The sequence below is a fragment of the Gallus gallus genome, chromosome 1, assembly GCF_016699485.2.
Source record: "Gallus gallus isolate bGalGal1 chromosome 1, bGalGal1.mat.broiler.GRCg7b, whole genome shotgun sequence".
Lineage (NCBI taxonomy): Eukaryota > Metazoa > Chordata > Aves > Galliformes > Phasianidae > Gallus > Gallus gallus.
The window spans coordinates 33,221,921-33,242,522 of record NC_052532.1 but is presented as its reverse complement, the minus strand read 5'-3'; the positions used below and the strand labels follow the sequence as shown (position 1 = coordinate 33,242,522).

At 44.4% G+C, this 20,602-nt stretch overlaps 1 protein-coding gene across 3 annotated transcripts in view; it reads left to right on the top strand.

Moving 5' to 3' along the window:
- Window positions 1-20,602, top strand: part of PPM1H (protein phosphatase, Mg2+/Mn2+ dependent 1H) — a 136,083-nt gene that overhangs the window by 102,854 nt on the left and 12,627 nt on the right. For all 3 annotated transcript variants that reach the window (XM_040670460.2, XM_003640351.6, XM_015282711.4), the window contains exons 7-9: window positions 10,454-10,517; window positions 12,253-12,360; window positions 18,868-19,019. In XM_040670460.2, coding sequence (XP_040526394.1) covers window positions 10,454-10,517; window positions 12,253-12,360; window positions 18,868-19,019 — 324 coding nt within the window. The remainder of the gene's footprint in view (window positions 1-10,453; window positions 10,518-12,252; window positions 12,361-18,867; window positions 19,020-20,602) is intronic.

The window sequence follows — 20,602 nt, the reverse complement described above, 5'->3', positions numbered from 1 at the left end:
CTGCTTCTATTTATCCAAAATCTGGGTCGATCTTAGTGGCTGAGGTTGTGGACAAGATGTGAGATTTCCACCTTGATGGCCCCTCAGAGGCAATAGTTTGAGGTGGCTGACATTTGAGTGATTCTTTTCCACCTCAAGAGTCTCGCTCCTGTTTTCTTCCCGTTCTAATCCTTCAAATTAATTGATGCATCAGGACATGGCAGCCAAGGACATATCTGTTCTCCATTTGTTTTTAAGGACAGTATCTATCATGGAAAATAAATTAGCGTATACATTTCTTTTCTAGAAAATGTCAGATGGTGCTTTGGCCAGCCAAAGCCTGGTATGCTAAAGTGTTGCCAAACCTTTATCACTCAAGATGCAGATCAATTGTCTGAATCTTTTTTTGCTCGATGATTTCACTGTGTGTTGACATTTGCATGTACCCAAAGAGAGGTGCAGGTGATGTCAGGAAGAAACAGCCTTACACCCTACTGCCTCTTTTAGTGGGAGGGTGTAAAACTCTGCTCTGGTGTTTCCTCAGGAAAATGAACTGTTTTACTTTAAAATTCAGGACATTTTCTGTGTTTTCTATTAGAAGCTGTATGATTTTTAATTTTTTTTTTTATATTCTACCCTTCTCCTGTGCACTGGAGCCTTTCAGATTCTCAACAATGGATTGGCTTGCCCAGCTCATTTGGATTACAGAAAGTTATTGTCTTTGGGTCTGTCATAATGCATTTGGCCTTTTTTTTTTCTTTTCATTTTTTCGTTTTTTTTTTTTTTCCTGTGAAGTTTCCACACTGGCTTTGTCTCAGCTGCCCACAGTGGTAGTAGAGCTGCCAAGTTTCCCTGAAGCATTAGGACAACCACCGATCCAGCAATGTGTGCTACATCACTAGTCCAGGCTGCCTGTAACGGCCCTGACACCGGCATTTCTCTTCTGCCTCCGTTTCTCTCTCACCCCTTGCCTTTTCTCCCTTCTCTCCAGTGGGACGAGAAATCTGCTGCATTAAATGTATATAAAATGAATCCCATCTAGGTTGAAGCAGGCCACGAGCTTCTCCTCCTGCACCCTCACCCCCCTCACATTCAGCCGTCGCAGAAAGCGTTCTGAAGCTGGCAAAGCATCTTAAGAGCCATGTCTCCTGCTGAACAAGCCTCCAAGCTGTCTCGAGCTGTAATTTGCTGGCAGACATCTGTGTTACTAACAGTCTTTCACAGCTGGATCTCTGGTCTGGGGTTTGTAGACCGCGACTTGCCGAGGTTAAGCTTGAATCAGAATGGGTACTTCTGGTGACATGGACACGTCCTGGCAACAGAAGCTTCGGGGAGGACTCTGGCCACAAGAGCAAAGTGCTGCCAATGCTAAAAGAGGTAGAAATAAATGGGGAAGAGGCGTGCCTGGTGAGAACTGTGCTCCTTTTAAGGACTGCACACAGTGAGTGTTTTCCATCTCCTCCTATTATGTAGCATTTAAGACACAGTTGGCAGGATTTTCTTTACATGTGGGTAAAGCAATTCTGCTTTGCTCCGAATGCATCTCAGACATTGTCCCCAAACCTGCTTGGTGCTGTTCTGGCTTACTGTGCCCCTTATGGCACACAGGCACATGAGCTGTTTCATCCAGTGTGCCCTGTCAGCCTTCTGCAGCCTTACAGCCTTGTGTTTAACCAGAGGTATCCAGAAGGCACTACCCATTGGCATCAGCCTTTGTGGTTTCAAAATTAACTTCTTGCTTCTCCTCAGAATGTAAACAGTGGCCTTTCTGGTATTTGCATTAAAGCAGGATTTGTTAAATGCTTGTTTTCAGATCAAAGCTCCAGCTTTTTGACTCAATACATTTCAGCAGCAAAAGGGCCGAGACAAAAAAAAATCCGGTTTCAGTCCTGACATGTTCCTGACTTCCTTTGCCCTCCGGGACTACACACAGTCATACTGGACCCATACAGTGTGGTTTGACCCAGTGCAGCCCCAGCCGTGCCATTGGGACTGGAGCCCCAGAGCACAGCGAGCTGGAGGGCTGTGTGCTGCACCTGAGTGTGCCCATTGACGGTACCTGCAGGGCACTACTGGCCCCGTTCTGGTGAGGTTTTGTCACAATACACAACCTGGGGACACACTGTGCGTGTGATTGATTCCAAGGCAGAGGCTGGTGCCCCAGGGCTAGCGCTGAGCAAAACCTATTTTATTCTAGAGTCAATATTGGCCACTTCCAGGCAAGCCGCCAGCCTATTCTGTGCTCGCCCTTTTCTTTTCCAACAGGGAATGTCTTTCAGCCTCCAAGCATCTGATTGAAAAAGCAACTTCACTTTTCAAGCCGTTTTATATTGTTTGGGATGGATGCCTTTTGCTTTCATTGCACAGCCTGCTTCGCAGTCTGCGGTTCAGTCTCCGGCTCACAAAAACCAGTGTCTCATTAATCACTTATTGGGGATCCAGAGTACCACGGTGAGAGCCAATGTACATGTTTTGCTTGGTAATGCGCAGGCCCAATTGAACAAATATTGCCGGTGTGGCTGCTGTCTTATTCGTTACTGCTCCGCTCCACGTCCTTCGACAGCGCGCTCAGGTAGCCTGGCTGGGCAGTGCGTAAGCAGATTGAGAAATGCCACAGAGAGCTTTAAGAAGCAGACGGCCGCGCTGCACCCCCATTTAATATAAATTGATTTATTGAATCAAGCACAGAAGCCCCGCTACAGAAACCTCGAGCTGTATCCTCTGGAGAGCCACCTAATAAAACAGCCCCAACTGACACTCCTCATTAGCTTTTCCTCCGATCCCAAGGCAGTATTTAAAGTGACACTGTCCCTCTTTTTGCCTGAATTTATCTGCCGGCTAATGCCTGTGGGTCTAATTAGCTTAGCATTATTAGTCTTATTCAGATAAGCTGCATTTCCTAACAGCTTGAATCCAACTTGTAAAAAGTAATTGGAAGTCTGCGGACCCTGTGCCATAACCTGCTTGATTACGCCTTTTAGCCAAATTCATGTAATTTACAAAAAGTCATCCTCCCTGCCCCATTTTTTAATTGAGCTTTTTTTTTGTCTGGCGAAACCTTCTGCGCTTCTTCTGCTGAAACCCTGCCTGTATTGTTGTGCTTGAGACCTCAACCGTATCCTCTGTGCAATCACCAGGGAGAGATCAAATTTTAATTTCATAATTACTTCACAAGAAAGCAGCCTTTTCCCAAGTCATGCCTGGTATTAATTTCCTCCCAGCAACTTACGTTTTCATAATTTAATGATTATGGGCCACCTTAGCAGCATTAAGCCTTTCCAGAGTGTGGAGAGCGAGGATGTCACCTTTGCAGCGCAAGCGGCCATCGGCGGCCGCTTGCCTGCCTTGTTGTCCTCGTGCTCCTCTGGTTGCGAGGCAGCCGGGTGCAGCTCAGTGTGCACAGCCGGAGCAGCTTGCTGGGCTGCGCCAGGGCGTCTGGGGCACGGCTTCTCGATGATGAATGGCTGTTTGCAATGTGCATGTTATGCATCTTTTTAAGATTTGCAGCCCTCGCTGCAGGAGCAGCGGGAGGTGGGAGCTGACCTGCTGCGTACAGCATATCTCCTGGCAGTGATGAATGGCTCCGGTTTCCCCAAGTGCGCACATGCCACAGGAGCTGAGCCAGAGTCTTTGGGACCGGAGAAAGCAAAAACAAAAAAGAACTGTTCTGCAACAAAGGGGGAAAGTAAGTCTGGGGTAAACCTCTTTGGAAACAGCCTCTCTGGGGCCAAGTGAGCCTGGCAAGAAAGCGGCTGGTCCGAGTCGTGTCCTGCAGGAGCGTCTTCTGGAAGCAGTGCACCAAGACCTGTCCCTGCGTGGCTGCGCAGCTCCACTTGGGCTCTGCCTTGGTGTAAGGTCAGCTTCCCTATGTGGAAGGACACCAGAAGGCTCCCAGTCTGTGGAATCTGTTTTATCAGACAGAAACTAAACGGAAATAATCTTCAGTCTGAAAAGCAAAACCAAAACGAATCTTCATCCTGGCTAAGGTGAAGTATTTTCCCCCCACTTCTTCTTTCTAGTCCGGACACTTTCTCTGGCTTCCCGTGCTGCACATGTTCCACGTGACCTCTGCTGGACCCTCAGGAAATCCTGCTCCTTTACATTGCTGCTCAGGGTGGGCATAAGTCTCTGCTCTCTGTTGAGAGGAGGCCCCTTGCTCCCAGTTTCCAGTATTGCAGCTGGGATTGCGAGGTCTCTGCTTGCTTTGTCTTTTTGCCTTCCCCATCCTGCACTATAGGGATCTTTGTCAGAAGAATTTGCTGCATGATCCCTCCTTATCAGCGATCTCCTTCCTTTCCAGAGGATCCCAGCTGGCCAGTGTGGGGCAGACACTGCGGGTGAACAGGCAGTCTTCCTCCCATCTGCTTTACCACATCCTTTTAGCAAGAAGCTCAGCAAAATGTGAATTTACAAATGATTCTTCTGTCCATCACAGTGCATTAAGCCTATAGGGTGTTGACAGCCCACTTCCCTTACCCCTCTATCTTCAGGGTAAGTTGCAGACAAACCTTCCTGTTTGTCTTTTTAGAAGAGATGAAGTAAATTCTAAGAAGTGCTTAAGTTAGCAAAATCACTGTGAAAAAGGCCTTGACCCAGTGAAGCTGTTGCAGAACGTGAACCCCTTTGATGTGCAACTGTAGTGCCTGCACTCAGGTTCAGGTGCTCGCAAGTGGTGGAAGCTCTGCCAGTTGCAAACAGTGAGTAAATGTGCCTGCGGTACATTTGTTTTGTCCCTCCTCTTCTCCTGAGCACAAAAAGAGTCAGGTGCTTATAAATTATCCTCAGTTATGGTTTTTCCTGATGTGCCCTTTTATGGACAAGGACCTCTCCAGGTCCTTGCCCACCCTCTCTCCAGCTTTTCCTCCACTGTTTTCTGTTAGTGCTCTGTTAGAGGCAAATGGATTAAAAAAATCAGCCACACTCAGGGAAGTGCCTGAGAGAAGATGCCAATGCTTGAGTCTTTAAAGTGGGCTGGCCAAGATGGTGCAGTCTGCTTCGCTTAGGAATTACATCCACAGGAGTACCTGGTACCTGGGGGACGTATCTGGTCCAAGACTCTGTCTTAGGACTGATTGTACACCACAGCGCAGGCTCCCTGGAGGCCCAGAGCTCAAGTACCAGTCTGATTTGACCAACCTGGAAATAATATCTGTGTGAAATAATTATGTATGTGTAAACAGAGTTGGAATTTGCAAAATTAAAACATCGTACAGTTTCAGATTTAGAAGAAGGTATTTCTGCCTTTTGTGAGGGAAAAGTTTTTTAAAACTTGTATGTTTCCTTCTTTACCTGAAAGAAAACCTATTAGGGCATCTTGGTGTAAAATAGATGTTTCCCTAAAAACAATTTGTGCATATGCGTGTGCATCTGTCTTCTTTAATCCACCTGGGCTTGCCATCATCATTTCTCTTAACAAACATTACTATAGTTTGTGTGCTTTTATTGTATTTGTATATTGTAGTTTTGCCTCATTAAACTATATGTCAGATGAGTAATAGGGGAAAGACACTGAAACATTAAAGCTAACATATCTAGAGGGTACTTAGTATCAGACAGTGCTCTCTGGATTTAAAGATCCTGACTCTGCAAAAGCACATGTGTAGGGATGTTTTAAAAAATTATGGTTTCATTGAGACATAAATTGCATAATTTTCAGTGGCTCCGTCCCTAACCTGTGCTACATATCACTACTCCCTTTGGAAAATTTTGTGTGCAGTTCAACAGACAGTACAAAGAGTTCATTTTGGGGTGGTGGTTTAAGATCTGTTATCCAAAGGTAGTTTCAATCTGCTTATTCCTTGCTGGGGCTGTGGGACAGGCAGGGCAGGAGGGAAGCACCTGTTTCTATCAAATTGTGCGTTGCTCAAGGATAGAACTCCTTTTCTATTGGTATGGCCAAGAAGGCTTGACCTTGGGTGACACAGACCAGGAGGATGGAAGGCCGTTTGGTTTGCTGGAGAGGTTTTGTTGTGTTTGTTGTTTGGTATGTCTTTGATTTTTTATAGGTTAGTAGAGAAACAGTGCAAGAAATATACTTCGTCTACAAACATGTCTCAAAGGAGAGTCTTCATCCTTGTATTCAATATAAACTAAGACATTTCTCATGCTGTAGTGCTTTTCCTTTGTGCTTGCCACAAGTAGGTTTTGCTTTGTGCTTCAAGCTAAAGCCTTTTGATAGCAATTCTTTTTGCTGTTCCTCCCTAAATATCAGGTGTCACAAGCAGAGATGTGAAAAATGAGCAAGTGTTCTAAAGCCAAATGCTGTGGAAAAGCAGAGCACACAGTGGGCATGGATTCTGGATTCTCATGTCATTCACAGAACTGAGCCCTTTAGGTCAGTGTAGATTGTTTTTGCTACCATCTTTTGTACCCAGGGATGCTGATGCAATACCTTTTCATGAACAGCAGACCTGTACGTTATGCAGTAAAAGAAAATACAGTGTGCATTCTTTTGTCACTAAAAACTTTTAATTGTATATTTGCATCTTCTACATTTCTGTTGATGAATTTGTGCATGCTTTCAGAAGACTAATTTTAAGAACAGAAGAAGGCTTAACGCATGTAAGAAATTCTCTAGGATTTTGGCTCTGTAGTCTGTATTTAGGAGATGAGTAGTGTTTCAAGCTCCAGCCCAGCAATGTGTGTATAGCTTTGATAGTCTCTTACTTAACAAATATTTAAAGTACTACTAATGATGGCAGGTACTGCAAAAAATTATTTGATAGATTGTCTTTGGTATTTAGCAGCTTCTGATGGGTTTTTTTTTGTGTGTGTGTGTGTGTATTTAGAGCAGATTCCAGTTTGCATATGAGTAACATCATGTCAGTCCCAGTTCTTCCGTTCTGACATCTCTTTTGGCTCCTGGTGCGATTTGGCCTGGTTTTTCAAAATGTTGGTCCTGAGTCCAAATGTAACTTTGTGGGTGGTACATATGTCAAGCCCTAGTTCAGTATTTTTGGACAGCAGCACCATTTCATAATTCTTCTGAAATGAAAAGAAGAAGCGAAGTTAACTGAAAGAAATGCAGCTAGATTTAGCTGGACTAAAGCTTGCCTTTTTTGCTCCCCCCTCTCTACTGCTCTGTTTTTCCATTTGGAGAAGTAGAGGTTTACGTGGCAGAAGCACTGACAGGATTAGGCTAACTCAGAGCAACATGCAGTAGCGTGGCCTTGTCTTCATAACCTGTCTTCTCATGCCCCGGTGGCTGTTGAATCCTTCTGAGAAGCAGATGAGGGAGATGAGGAGCGTGGAGAATTGGAACCCTGCATTTGTGTTTGTTAAAACAGCGAGGTAGACTGAATTATGAAGATGTCTGAACAAGGCTACATTGGTATTAAAAAAAGCTGAACAACCCCCTCAGGTTCTCCATATGTCTGTGTTTGATATACCGATTGCCGTATTATATCTTTATGTACAGCATACTCTCTAAAGAGCACAGGAAGGCATAAATGCAACTTTACTGCATAAAGTCAAGTGAAATAGTCCAGAGGGTTGTAGCTTGTGTGAAATAAACACATGTACAAAGTACAGGAGGTTTCACGTGGCATAAATCACCAGGAACTTCATAGCTTCCTTCCTTCCTTCTTCCCAGCACAGTTGCAGAGCTGCTAGCTGAAAAGCTGTCCTTCATTATTCTTTTGCAGGAAACCACAAACTCATATATTATTAATTCTGTTTCACTAGTAGTGCAGGACTTAGGTACTTTTCTTGAATGTCTCAGATTGCTTTTCAGTGTATCCATGCCAGCTCCACTGCTGCAGTCGCAGTTCTTAAGCATTGTTTCTCAAAGGCTGATAATTTTTCAGGCAATAGCAAAATCAATACGGAAAAAAAGAAGTGTGTGAGATGGATCTTGACACCCAAGTTCTGAGCCCAAGCGGTGATTTGCTGTGAGAAACCACAAAACAAATCACTGTTGGCCTAGTGGTCTTCCCTGATTGAGTGACATAGCTTCAGGAGGTCATAGGCCAGCCAGATGCCCTTCCTAATCTGTTTATGAAACGAGTTAGCTTCAGTCTTTGCAAACAGCCTCTGCCAATATCCTTGCACTGTTGTGTCTGAAAGATGGTATTTATGGTGAGTCCTTAAGAGTTGATGGACTCAGTCATAGAGACCATTCTTTTGAAGAACACTGGCTCAAATGATAATTTTTTCCCCTCCACCTCTCTTTCCTTTTTCCCTTTCTTCCTAAACCACAGTTGGTGTGAGATGCTGAAAAGGAAATTGAGGAGGGAGGGGAAAGTGGTATGAAAAGTCGGTCCCTATTTTGGCTACTTACAAGATAACGTGGAGTGGAAGCTTCAGTCTTCAGTATTTTTAGTTATCTTGCAAATAATGTTACCTGTAGGTAAAGAATGAATTTTCTTATTCCTTTAAAAAGGGAGGTTGCAAGTAGTTAAGTCGTGTCAAATTATTCAAGTTTGCTATTTGTAACAAATATGTCTAGCAACTTAAAAATCCAATAGGAATTGCCTTGCTGGGCTTGTGGTTTGCATTAGTCATTTGACTCCAATGACTAGTATGGACTCATCTGACACACCATTTGTCTTGGTGTTGGAGCGCAACTGCTTCTCTTCAAAGGAATGAGAAGGATTCAGACTTCTCCTCAAGGAGGTTTTCCCAAGGCTTCTAGCATTGTAGGTCCAGCTGGAAGCCGTGGGATGTGTTCGTGGGCAGCCAGGCAGTGAGTAGAGCTGTGGTAAAATTTTCCTCTTTGTTCAAACCAGGATAGTCAAATTGGTGAGTGAGGCAGAGTTCTGATTTATTGCCTGCTGGATGTAAAGGAAGGAACAGGAGCAAAGTCCATGACTGACTGACTCATCCTTCCCAAGAAAATGCCATTCCAAGTTTTGAATGTCAGTAAAATTTTATTATGCCAGCTATGTGTACTGATTTGTGCCATTTAAATGCTTTCTCCATAGTATCACTTGTCGAGATGCCCAGGTATCCAAGATATTCTTGACTACTGGGCCTCCCATCAAGCACCCTCTGTGTTTTGCAAACCCTACCTGGTTCTGTCTAGCGATATTTTGTAGTGTGGGAGTGGAGACTTCCACTGCTGTTTCTCTTTTCTTTTAGTTTTGGTTTATTTTTGTTTTTTCCTATGCTACCGCCCAAACCCCATCAAGGACCCAACCTATGATTACTAGAAAACCAGTGGTGGGTCTTAAATATCTACACTACTACTTCCTTTTTAAGTCGGAGACTCGCCTGGTTGCTGCAATATGCATAGCTATGTAAAACAGCACTATTGATCCCAGATCTATGCCATATTTTATTGAAGCAGGGGGCAGTTCAATTACAGTATAGGACCTCACCCTTAATTTTTAATTTCCTGCTGGTTTGTGTCACATTGCTTAAATTGAATGTATCTCCCTCAGGCTCAAGCAGCCAGCCCAGCTCAAGAGCCACACAGCAGGGGCTGGTGGGGGCTGGCAGGGCCCTGCTGTGGTCCTGTCCCTTCTGCTTCACTGAGAAGTGCTGACTTGTGCTTTCAGTGATGGTTTTGGTATCACTCCAAGGATTGAGGCAGGCATAGAATGGAGGAAGGACAATATACAAGGAATAATCTGGGGAGGGTCAATTTGTAGCATGAAGGGAGGCGTGTCCCTATGGAAAGCTGTGGGGTGACATACCCTGATCACAGAGTCTCCTCAGCCCTTTGGCCCCAGTTTGTGTTGCAAAAAACCTGGGAGCTCTGAGGCTGTGAGAGTGACAGCCATCTTATTTTATTTCTCACTGGCAAAATTGCTCACCTTCTCACCTCATCAGTGTCAACAGCTGGATGTGTAAAAGGCAAAGTACACAGGCACATGGCAAGCAGAATCAGAGCATGAACATTTACTTCCCGTGTCCAGTGGAAAACTGCTGCGAAATATAAAATCTCTGGCAACCTTGAACGTTGCAGTCAAGGTCAAATAAGCACTAAATAGCCTTTTAAAACCCTTCAGCATGTGAATGCTGCTTGGTTTAAGCAATCTTGAAAGGTGAGAACACTCTCGGAGAGCTGTTTCACACTGTGACCACGTATGCACTCAGTTGTTGCTCATCATTCTGTGTTAACTGTGTGAATGTAGTCATTGGTTAGATTCTTGGCTTTTTGTTTGCTAACATTTTTTAATGGCACTGTATTATGGTATAGCTGTTGCCCTAGCCAACAATATCTTACCTGCTGAGGATGCTATTCCAGTCCACCTCTTTCTTCTGGCAGGCAAGAGGAACAGGTTGGTGTGCAATGTACTTCTTTGTGGTCACTTTTCCTCTTGGAGAAATTAACTAAATCTTCGTATAAAAAAAAAATCTTTCCAGAGAAAAAGGAAAGTATATTATGGATTAAAAACAGAGTCCCTGCAAAAATAATGATTCAAAAGAAAAAAAAAAAGAAAAAGAAATAAAGAAATCACAGCTGTTTGTTTCAGGGCACTGGGTCGCTAATTGAGTGCAAGCTTTATAAATGTTGTTTGTCCCCCCACAGGGCTTACAAAACCATTGAGGAAGATGACTTGAAGTTTCCCCTTATCTATGGAGAAGGCAAGAAGGTGGGCACATGCGCTTTCCTCAGAGCAAAGAAGAAGGAATTCTGTGCTGTTTACCACTCAGCTTAGCCTGTGGCAGTCCAGTGTTTTCCACTCAGTATCTCTTTATTTTATCGCTTTGACAGCTTGAGAGAATATCTTGGTTCTGTCATAAATCAGTCTCGTGTCTAGGATGGAGGGAAGAGAAGAGCTCAGCATTAAAAAGCAGTTCTGTAGCAAGCATAGTCATTTGTTGTTCAGTTTGATTTAGGTTTTGTTTCATTGTAAATAACTAGGCTGCAGTAAGACCTGTTCAGTAAATGACTTTAAATGATCCTGGTTTGATTGTAAGATATAACTAGTCTGGATGAAGACAGCAAAATAACTCTTGTTTGCTGAAAACGAAGCAAGGGGTTATTTAATAACAATGTACCGTGCTTTGAGATGTAGAAAACCTAATTAAGAAGAAGAGGGATCAGGGCAGGATTTAGGAATTATAACAGCCCTTAACCACACCTCCTTCAGCTAGTGCGTGTGAACTCACCGTTGAATTTTTCTGATGTGATTCCTGTTAATTTTTCTTGAAAGGAAAAAGTGAACCCTTCCATTTGGATGAAATTTGTTTCCAATTCCTTGATTAAGAACAGTGAGATCATTAGTGCTGATCCCAGCAAGCTTAGCTGGGTGCAGTAATTGGATCAATACAAGGGCGCAGTGGTGTCAGTTTGCCGATATTGGTATGCTCACTGTGTTTCTAAATAGTGCTCCCCTGCTGCTTTAGGTTCTTATCTCAATGCAAAAATGCACGCTGTTCAAAATTAGCCCAAGTTTTGAAGGTTCAGACCTGCAGCTTATCTCTGAATTTGGTTAGTTTTATAATTATTTGCAAAATGTTTCATTCACATCTTTTTAATTTACTCTTTTATTGCCTTATGGAGCCAGGGGTTAGTGAGACAAAATAATGTTGAGTCAGTCTCGCACTGTTACTGATGCTGTGAGCATTGCTGCTCAGAAGCTGCTGTGGCAAAGCCAGAATTTGGCAGAAGTGAGATGCAGGGAGCAGAGAGCTAGATTCCCCATGAGGCAGAATGCCTGCTCTGTCTCTGGAGAAGCATTACTCAAGAAGAGCCTGGCACCTCTTGAGAAACAGCCATTGTCTCAGAAGAAGACGTTTAAGGAAAAAAACATTAGATCTGAAGTAATAGCAGAGAGCCACGGAGTCCAGTGGTCACTGGCACCATCACCTGTGTGGCCTTGCAGTTCTTGTGCTCTGTGTATTCAGCAGCTGGCCCTTGGCATTTTTCCTTGGGGGAGAGAATACGTGGCAATACGTCAAAAGGAGGGAGCCTCAGATTTCGTGAGTGAGTAATTAGGCTCCTTGTCCGTTTTACAACACTTACTTTGTACAAATAATATAATTTGCCAGGTGACTGTCCCATATCAGTTCCATATAGTTCCATGCCTCACAGAGGTGGTCATACTCTAAGGTGGACGTATGCAGACTGAAATGTGGACAAATACAAAATGGAGATACTGTGAGTGTGAATTTTATAAATTGATTAGCTATGTTAAATCTTAAGCTCCTGGGAGAATAAGGGAAATTCATCCCTAACTGCAACAGTTATAGAGTATCAGAAAATCGTTAAGATTGGAAAAGACCTCTAAGATCATGTAGTCCAACTGTCAAATAGGAATGTTATCTCTTTCCATTTTGACACAGTGCTTGTAACAGCTTTTGATCCCATTTCTTTATTTCTAGGCTCGGGTTATGGCAACAATTGGCGTGACTCGAGGACTGGGAGACCACGACCTGAAGGTTCACGACTCCAATATCTACATCAAACCTTTCCTATCCTCATCTCCTGAGGTAAAACTGCCAAGCTTCAGCTACCTCATTTGTGGAAGAGAAACAAATGTACTTACCATGCTTATTTGTTCTTCCCAAATCTGACTCCATTCTGATTGCGGCTCAATCCAGTTAACATGCTGCACTTCCCAAAGGTGTTTGTGGAGTGACACCTGAAGTTAGTAACATCTTTGCAATGGGAATGTTATAAATTCCCGTTTGCCTTCCTCTGGTTGCTCCTTATCCCAGGCAGAGCATCGATGTCTTCTTTCCCTTGTCCTTGGTTATCAATGTCCTCACCACTCAGTGTGACCATCTCTCCCCATTTTCATGTGCTTTGACTCCCTTTGAGGCCTGGATTGTGCCTTCACAGAAGCAGAGATAAACCTGCCTTCTCCGAAAGGGGACATTGGATGTCTTCCCCAGTAGCATGCATGCTGCTTTAGGCAGAGGGTACCAAATCCAACTGCTAAGTAGGAAAATGCCAAGAGCGTGTTGGAAGAGTGCTTTATGCTTCCATCTGGCTGCCTCTTCACATCTTGTGCTTAATCCTTTATGGTGGTTTTGTGCAAACCCCAAATAATGGTAGAAGTGGCACTGCGCATTCCCAAATGATAGCATAAAGAGGAGATTATGTGGTATTTACTATGATGGGGTAGTGAACTTGCTACTTACTTGTTTGGGAGCCAGTTTTAAATGCCGCCATCATTTTGACTTGCAGACAATTCCAGTTTTTAACCACCATAGACCTTGCAGTGAGGGATATATAGGCTTCTAAAGGAGGTTGCGTGTTTTTTTGTCCATGAAGAAACATGCAAACTTTTTACTCTGTGACTTTATTGGTCTTCCTACATCAGAGAACAGATGACATATTTTCTATAAAACATCAAGCAAGGGCATACCATCATGAAAAGAGGAGGCTTTACTGCCTTAGCCCAATTACCATCCATTGTCAGCTGGCTTTCTGTTGTTTTAGCCATACCCAGTACCTGACCTTGAATTTGTTGCTTGCTACAGTAATAAATAAAACACATTGTGACCTATTGTAGGGTAGCTGCTTTAGATGGGGAGTTAGGCTCGATGATCTCTTGAGGTCCCTTGCAACCCCTGCGATTCTGTGATTCTGTAATGCAAGAGAATGAAAATACACAAATGACACAACACTGTTAGGAAGGAAGAAAATTACTTAACTGACCTTGCTTAGAACATGTCTGAGATTTGAAAATTAGAAAGAAATGCTGAGAGTTTCTGGTCCTGAGTAAAATGAGGAGGTCCAGAGACAGCCCCTTCTTCACTTCTCCTTGCTATCAATCTGGTCCCTTCCCTTACCCCACTTCAAGTGTGTGGTGTCCATCACTTGGAACCTGCTGCTGTTCTCTGCCAGGCGGGCAGCAGCTCTGCCCTCATCACTTTGATGGTTTTGTTTAGCGCCAGTGAAATGATGCAATTTTGCCTATTTATTTTTCTGTCTGGCATGCTGAGACGTACTCTTTCTGGGGTACGTAATAGCTGCAGTGCAGTATCTCAGCAATATCATCTCTGCCAATTGCTGCTGTTGTATTTGTTTGTGCATATAAACCAAAGCCTCTCATGGGCTTTTCTAATTTGTGTGTACTGTGTGTGTGCACGTGTTCAAATTCTGGAATATGGCATTCAGTTCCTATGCTATCCACGTTTCAGGGTCTCTTAACTGCTTTATTAAAGGGAAGCAAAAGTGTTTGTGTTTCCATGTTCCCTTTTCGGCTAAATTCAGCAGAAATCTACTAGGGCAGCAGGAGTAACGACAAAGCACCAGCCACCTTGATTTAGAGACACGGGAAAGGAGGAAAGAAAAAAGAACAAACCACACAACTTGAATTATATTAGGAAGTAACATATGCTCTGACTTGCTTTCCACTGAACCTCTTTTTCTCAGCCATCTCTTCCCTTTCTTCGCAGAGAGACCCCCCGTACTTTATCTCCTCACATTTTTCTCCATCTTCTTCTATTCGTATGTGGACACCGTGCACAGAAACCAGCACTAAGAAACGTCTTTATGCTGCCATCTGGGAAACCTGGCACTTGGAAGCAAGCGCAATGGCCTCAGGCAGCAGTCACATTTGGCCCTTAGTGCAGCATTGGATTTTGAATCCTCTTTGTAGAGGTAGGAAGGCACAATGTCTGGTTTCCAGAGCTGGAAACGGGGAAGCACAGGAAGTGAAGGCACACAGTGAGTCGTGACATGGGGTGAATCCAAGTCTGGCTTCTGTTTCCGTGCTGTAATGACAGCGTCCTTTCCAAATCTGGGGGAAAGGTGATTTTTTTTTACTGCTGTGTGACAAAATTCTGGTATGGTATGTCCTCCAAAATTTGTCTGAAGGAAAGGTAAGCATCCCTGTGACTAAATCCAAAATAGAGAGAGAAGTAATTTGGGAGTGGTGTGAATTTACAATTTGATAGAGTGCCAGGTCTATGGGAGGAGAAGTCATGTAGCCAAGACTGACAAATGTAATCAGGATTCAGTGGCTCAGCTGTTATGAGACCAGATATGGAGGACTTCTGCAGGTTGGTGAGCTCTAGAGAATTGAGCCTTTTATAATGAACTGAAGTAGCACAGAGCAGGCAAACCAATGCTGGGGCTCTCTGGCATGGAATTAAATATTTATTTTTCATAATGGAACAGCTCATTTGAAAGCTTTCAGCAGGAAATTCTGCGTTTTAAGGCTCAGCAAGGGCCTTCTTGTTGCAGCTATGAAGCAGAATTTCATCCTGAAATTTTTCAAGCAGCAGCTCAGCTCAGCTCAGCTATTCAGTGGAAGCAGCGTGGCTCTGACAAAAGCACTTGGTCCTTGCTGGTGATGAACCCAACATCACCTGGCAGAGCAAATGATAAGAGAGTAACCAAGGAGGATTTTTCCCTTTTCAAGTGCGTTAGTGAAATCTTTCTGACAACTTCACAAATATGTCAAAGAAGACTGTTTTAGATTCACATCTGCCTTCTGGAGAAATCTTGGGGAATTACAGCATTTAAAGGAACGAGCAAAGCAAGGACTTCGAGAAGTACTGTTTGATCAAAGGGAGTCAAGGTGGTTTAAGGAAGCAAACATCACGCCTTAGTAGCTTGGAGTCCTTCAGGGGTATGTCTACTAGAGAATTAAAAAAATAAAAATGCAGTAGATGATCTGAGCACTTTGATTTCTGAAAAAGAAAAGACATTTGAGAAACTGTTCTGCATCACAGGTTATTAATATAAAAAGATATGAAGCTGTAGACTAAGTGGAAAGTTGGCACAGTCTACTGGAAATTGGCTATAGGGCAGGAAACAAAGGGTGGCAGTAAAAAGCTAAAAGGAGATTAATTGGTGAGTGCTGCAGGGAGTAGTGTTGGGACCCGCTTTTTATTATTTACATATAAATTACTTGGAGGGTGGTATTGAAAGATCTCATCGTTTGCCAGTGGAGCTGCACTGGATAGCGCTGCGCATAAAGAGGGACAATGCAATTAAGAAGGGGTTTAATTTATTGAAGAGGCTGGGTTGATCAGTGCAGGCAGCTGAATGCGGACTGTTGTTTGGTTTGGGTTCTGCCTGGCAGGCTGCTTGGGAGCACCTCAGATGGCTGCAGGCTCCTGTGCCACTTCACTGGGAATAGTTTTCACGCCACAGGGACTCACATTGGCCGCCTCCTAGAAACAAAGCTGGCAAGCAGGTCTGAGTGCCCTTGCAGAGCTGGTGCCATCCTTGACCTGAGCCAAATGCAGGTTTTGTCCAGCGGGTAGATCTGTTTGAGATATCAATATAAAATCTGCCCACTGGTTCTTTCCGTGCTTGCCTAGAGCATTTTTTTCAGTGCTTCTGATTTCATGTAGGTGAGCAATATTAGAAAGAAATATCCAAAATGAAGAAAGGCATTAAGTGGCAAACGGCTTGATGTGTGTTCAGAAAGGTGTCATGGGTGACTGCAGGCCTTGGTGGTGTGTGTCCAGTGCTAAATTTCAGCAGAGATCTGTAAGTACTAGTCAAGAAACATCTATTGTAACCCAGCTCTTAATGCCATGGGTGTTTGTGCTGCCAAGGTGGTACTGTTTCCTATTTTCTGATTGCTGACATCGAATCGTAGAATCATAAAATGGCCTGGATTGGAAGGGACCTCAAGGATCATCAAGCTCCAACCCCCCTGCCGCAGGCAGGGCCACCAACCTCCACATTTAATACTAGACCAGAGTGAATGAGTTAACAGGTCAGCTGCTCTACATCAAGTCAGATGGTAGTACAAGTATGGTGACCACACTGGAAGCCTTCAAGGGGTGTCCTGTTGCTCCACAGATGTTAAAGAAGGCTGTTTGCTGGATTGGTTTGAAAGGGACTGGGAGAATCCTAGGGAGTTGGTGGCAAAGCTTTGTGAAGAGCTGGCTTGCTTCTGCGCCTGTAAGTGTAACCTGAACCTTCAATAGACAGGAATCTTGCCTGAAGTTGACCCACATTGTTTTCTGTCACCTTGGCATTGTGTTTTCCTGAGTACCAGCCTGCCATCCATTATTGCTCACCCTGCTCTACCTTTTTCTCACTGGCACTCCTTTCTGGATGTGCTCAGTTCACAAAGCTTTTACCATTAGGAAATCCTAGCTTGTACTCAAATTACCTGTTAATGCAGTTGTTGTGGGGTGTGGAGGTTTTGTTTTGTTTTGTGTTGTTTTCAGATTTCTGGGGAGAATATGTACTCTTGGTAACGTGATCTGCTTCTGGTGTTGGCCTATAGTGGTGCTACGCCAGTGCTGAGGAAAAGGCTCTTGTGGCTTAATGTATGCTTTGCCTGGGTGGGTGATCCATGGTGGGTGTATTTTTTCTGACAATGTTTAGTGACAATGTTAGAAGCTTGTTTGTCTGAGATGCTTGCTGCTGAGCAGATGCCTGAGCTTTAGCTGTGATCCTATCCAAAATACTTGCCTGTACCTAGGAGAGCTGACCAAAGTGTGCAGTACACTTCTGGTCACCGTGGTGGCCAGCTTGCCCCCTGTACCCACTGATTTTCCAGGTGCAACTCTGGGCTCTTACAGTAGAACGGAACTCCGGGAGATGGGAGCAGTGGCAACTGCTGCCTTTTCTGTAGCAGACCTGAAAGGAGTTCTGTGCTGCATATAAGGATCTCTTCCGTAATGATATTCCCTCTCAATCTGAATAAGGCGATGTGCTCTAATTAAGAGAGTATCTTGCCTTAACTTTAATCTTCTCCAAAGTCCTTTCTCAGCCGCTACCTTAGATAATGAAGTGAGGTTACATTTTACAAATGACCTTCTTGTGCTTTTGAGTGAAAGGCGAACAAGTGAGGATTAGCAGTGAGGTTGAGATGATTGTTTCCTCGGAGCTGCTTGCAGTCCCATAAAATCATAATTACATTAAAAGGTCCAGGCATTTTATGTGCATTTCCTGCTCCTGAGGAGAGAGTGCACCGGGAGGGAGAACAAAACAGCTCGGCGTCTGCTGGCTGTGCCAAGCGCTTGTCCCAACACATTTGTTGCAGTCAGGGAAGCTGAGGCTGGTCCACACAGATCTTTTCCTCCTGTCTGCCTCACCAAGGTTGCCACGCTGCTTTCAATTTCGTGTTGTTCCTGTGGTGGTTACAGTGCTCCACAGTGTCTGCTTGAAGGCTCCCCTCTGCTGCCTGGGATCCGCAGGGGCGGGTGCTGTGTCCACTGGAATGCAGCATGTGCTGGAAGGACAGTTCCATCCACCAAAAGGCTCACTTTAAAACACTCCCAATGACCTGTGCTCATTTTTGGGTTCAGCTGGCAGCCTCTGGATCATCAGCCTTTGCTGCCGGCAAAGGGATAGGGCCGCGGGTGGCACTGCAGGCTGGGCCTCATGCCACGCTGACATCCATGGTCATGGGTTGCAGTGGTGAAGCCAGCAGGCATTGCAACAAAACAACATTGTGAGAATATGCTTGGGGGTTCACTTCTTTGCCAGTTTAGAATGGGTCTCTACCCACCTTAAAGATACTCATAATTGAACAGGTAAAGAGTTTCTCTCCATTTCGTGGAACCATTTGCTTGCTCAGGCATAACTCCTGAGTGCAGTGCATGCTTTGGGTCTAAAGAAGCAAATGCGATGCCTTCTCCTATGCAGACGTTTCCAAACGTGTTCCATTTATTTGGCAGAGTTAAATGGATCTGGACAAATGATGAAAACAATTATTTTTGAATACTTTATTAGAAAATATCAAAAATTCATCAAATAAATTATTCAGCTTCCATTTGACTAGCCCTGCCAGCAAGAGGGAAGAGCTTTGCATGCAGAACCAGGCTGGCTTTGATCACCGCTGGCAGCACAGAGCCATGCAGCCCAGCTCAGCAACACTTGTGTCCGTCCTGACTGGGTCAGCTCAGGGCTGAGCTGGGCTGGGAGGAGCTGCAGGCTGGAGAGCTGAGCAGGGCTGTGGGAGGTGGATTTCAGTGCCCTGGCCAACCCACTATCTCAGAGCCAGCTCAGCAACAATTCACAGGCAGATTTGGCAGTTTCTTCCTTCATGAATGCTTTTTTGTGTGTTTTAGGTAAGAGTCTACGACCTACTGCAGTATGAGCATGGGCCGGATGATGTTCTGATCCTAGCTACAGATGGACTCTGGGATGTGCTGTTAAATGAAGAAGTGGCAGAAGCTGTCACTAACTTCCTGCCAAACTGTGACCCTGATGATCCCCACAGGTTTGTGTTCATCCCTTGGCTTTCCAGCTCCTCTGGAATTAAGAATGCTTTTTGGTAACGTATTTGTGTAGAACACATGATGTGGGTAGCATTCAGCAAATTTGCATGTTTTTATCAGCAGAGAGATTCTCTATAGCAAGTGTGTTTTTTTCTGTTATAACTCAGAAATGCCTGCCTTCAGAGGAAAGTTGTGGGATCATGGTCTCTTGGCACAGGGTCCATTTTGTGTGTAGATTCTGTAGAAACCATAGGAGGTTGAAGTCACAGAAGAACATGGCAACAGATCTCCAGCAGTCTAGCTCTCCCCTGGATAGTCTTTTAACACTAAAGGGTTGTTTCTTGCTAGGACCCTATCAGCATCACTCCCTCTATATGTATGGATAAATACAGCACAGTGTGGGTGCTACTCATTGCAAGTCACACTGTGGCCTTTGAAACCATGTGCAGTAGTGGATGCTCAGTGCCTGCCAGCTGCCAAACGAGTGTGGTGACAAAATAGGTTCAGAGCTTGATTCTGTTTCAAGTAGCTGGATTCTGTTTATTTCAGAACGATCCTTTTCATTTTCCCATGTTTATCTCCTCTTACTTGGTCAGCTTCTCTCTTTAAAATACACCATCAAGCAAACCAAATCTTCCCAAACAACTAACTAGAGCACTGGAGTGGGTTGGTCTGCCTGTCTGCTGCTGAGTTCAGCGTCACTGTGAATTAAAGCATCATGCTAGAGATCAGAAGTCTCTCGCTTCTAAAACAGAGAATGATGAAAGTGGAAATAGCTTTATCCTTCTCTAGAGAGTGTTCTGAAAGGAAAAGCCTTTCAGAATGCAGGTTTGGATGGCCATGGTTGTCTTCTGCCCTCTCACTGGGCTGAGAGTGGGGGAAGAGAGCCTTCAGATCACCCCAGTTGGCCTGTAGAAAGCAGAGTTTGGAAGATAAGCACTGGGATATCTCAGCAGCCAAGTGAGAACATGCAGGGCTGTTTCACTCACTTGAATGAATGTTCCAGTTTCAGTTGTTCAGATGTAGCAGCTCTTGAGGGTAAACCAGTCGCAAAATGCTTTGTGTTTTTAATATTTCTGAGTGGGCATTTTCATGAGGTCAGCTCTGTTCTCCATCAGCAAACAAGGAAGACAGCGAGTGGATACAGACACCCTGGCAGCCACTTGGGATTTACAGTGACAGGCACTCCAAAGCAAATCACAAGCAGTATGTTCTTATCCGGACACTTACTCAGAAGCATGGAATGCAAAATAACATTTTGCTGCAAGCACTCAGTTGTCAGGTGAATGGCTGATGAGTGTGAAGCTGCAACTGCAGTACTTTGACCTTCCTTCCTCCTTGCCCTGAAGAGGAGATGGGGCACTAATGACAACCAGGGCCATCTCCATTCAGCAAGGCATGAAAGTTCCTCTGCCTTCCCTCAGAGGGACATCAGGCATGGTTAGTGAGGGGCACTTCCAGGGCACCTGGCACTGTGCTCTGCGCATAGGCTGTTCAGTAGGAGGGGACCCACCCAGTCAACTTCCCTGGTACCACTCAGAGGAGGTAGGGACATTTTTCTCTGAGTTCTGTACCCCTGACTGTC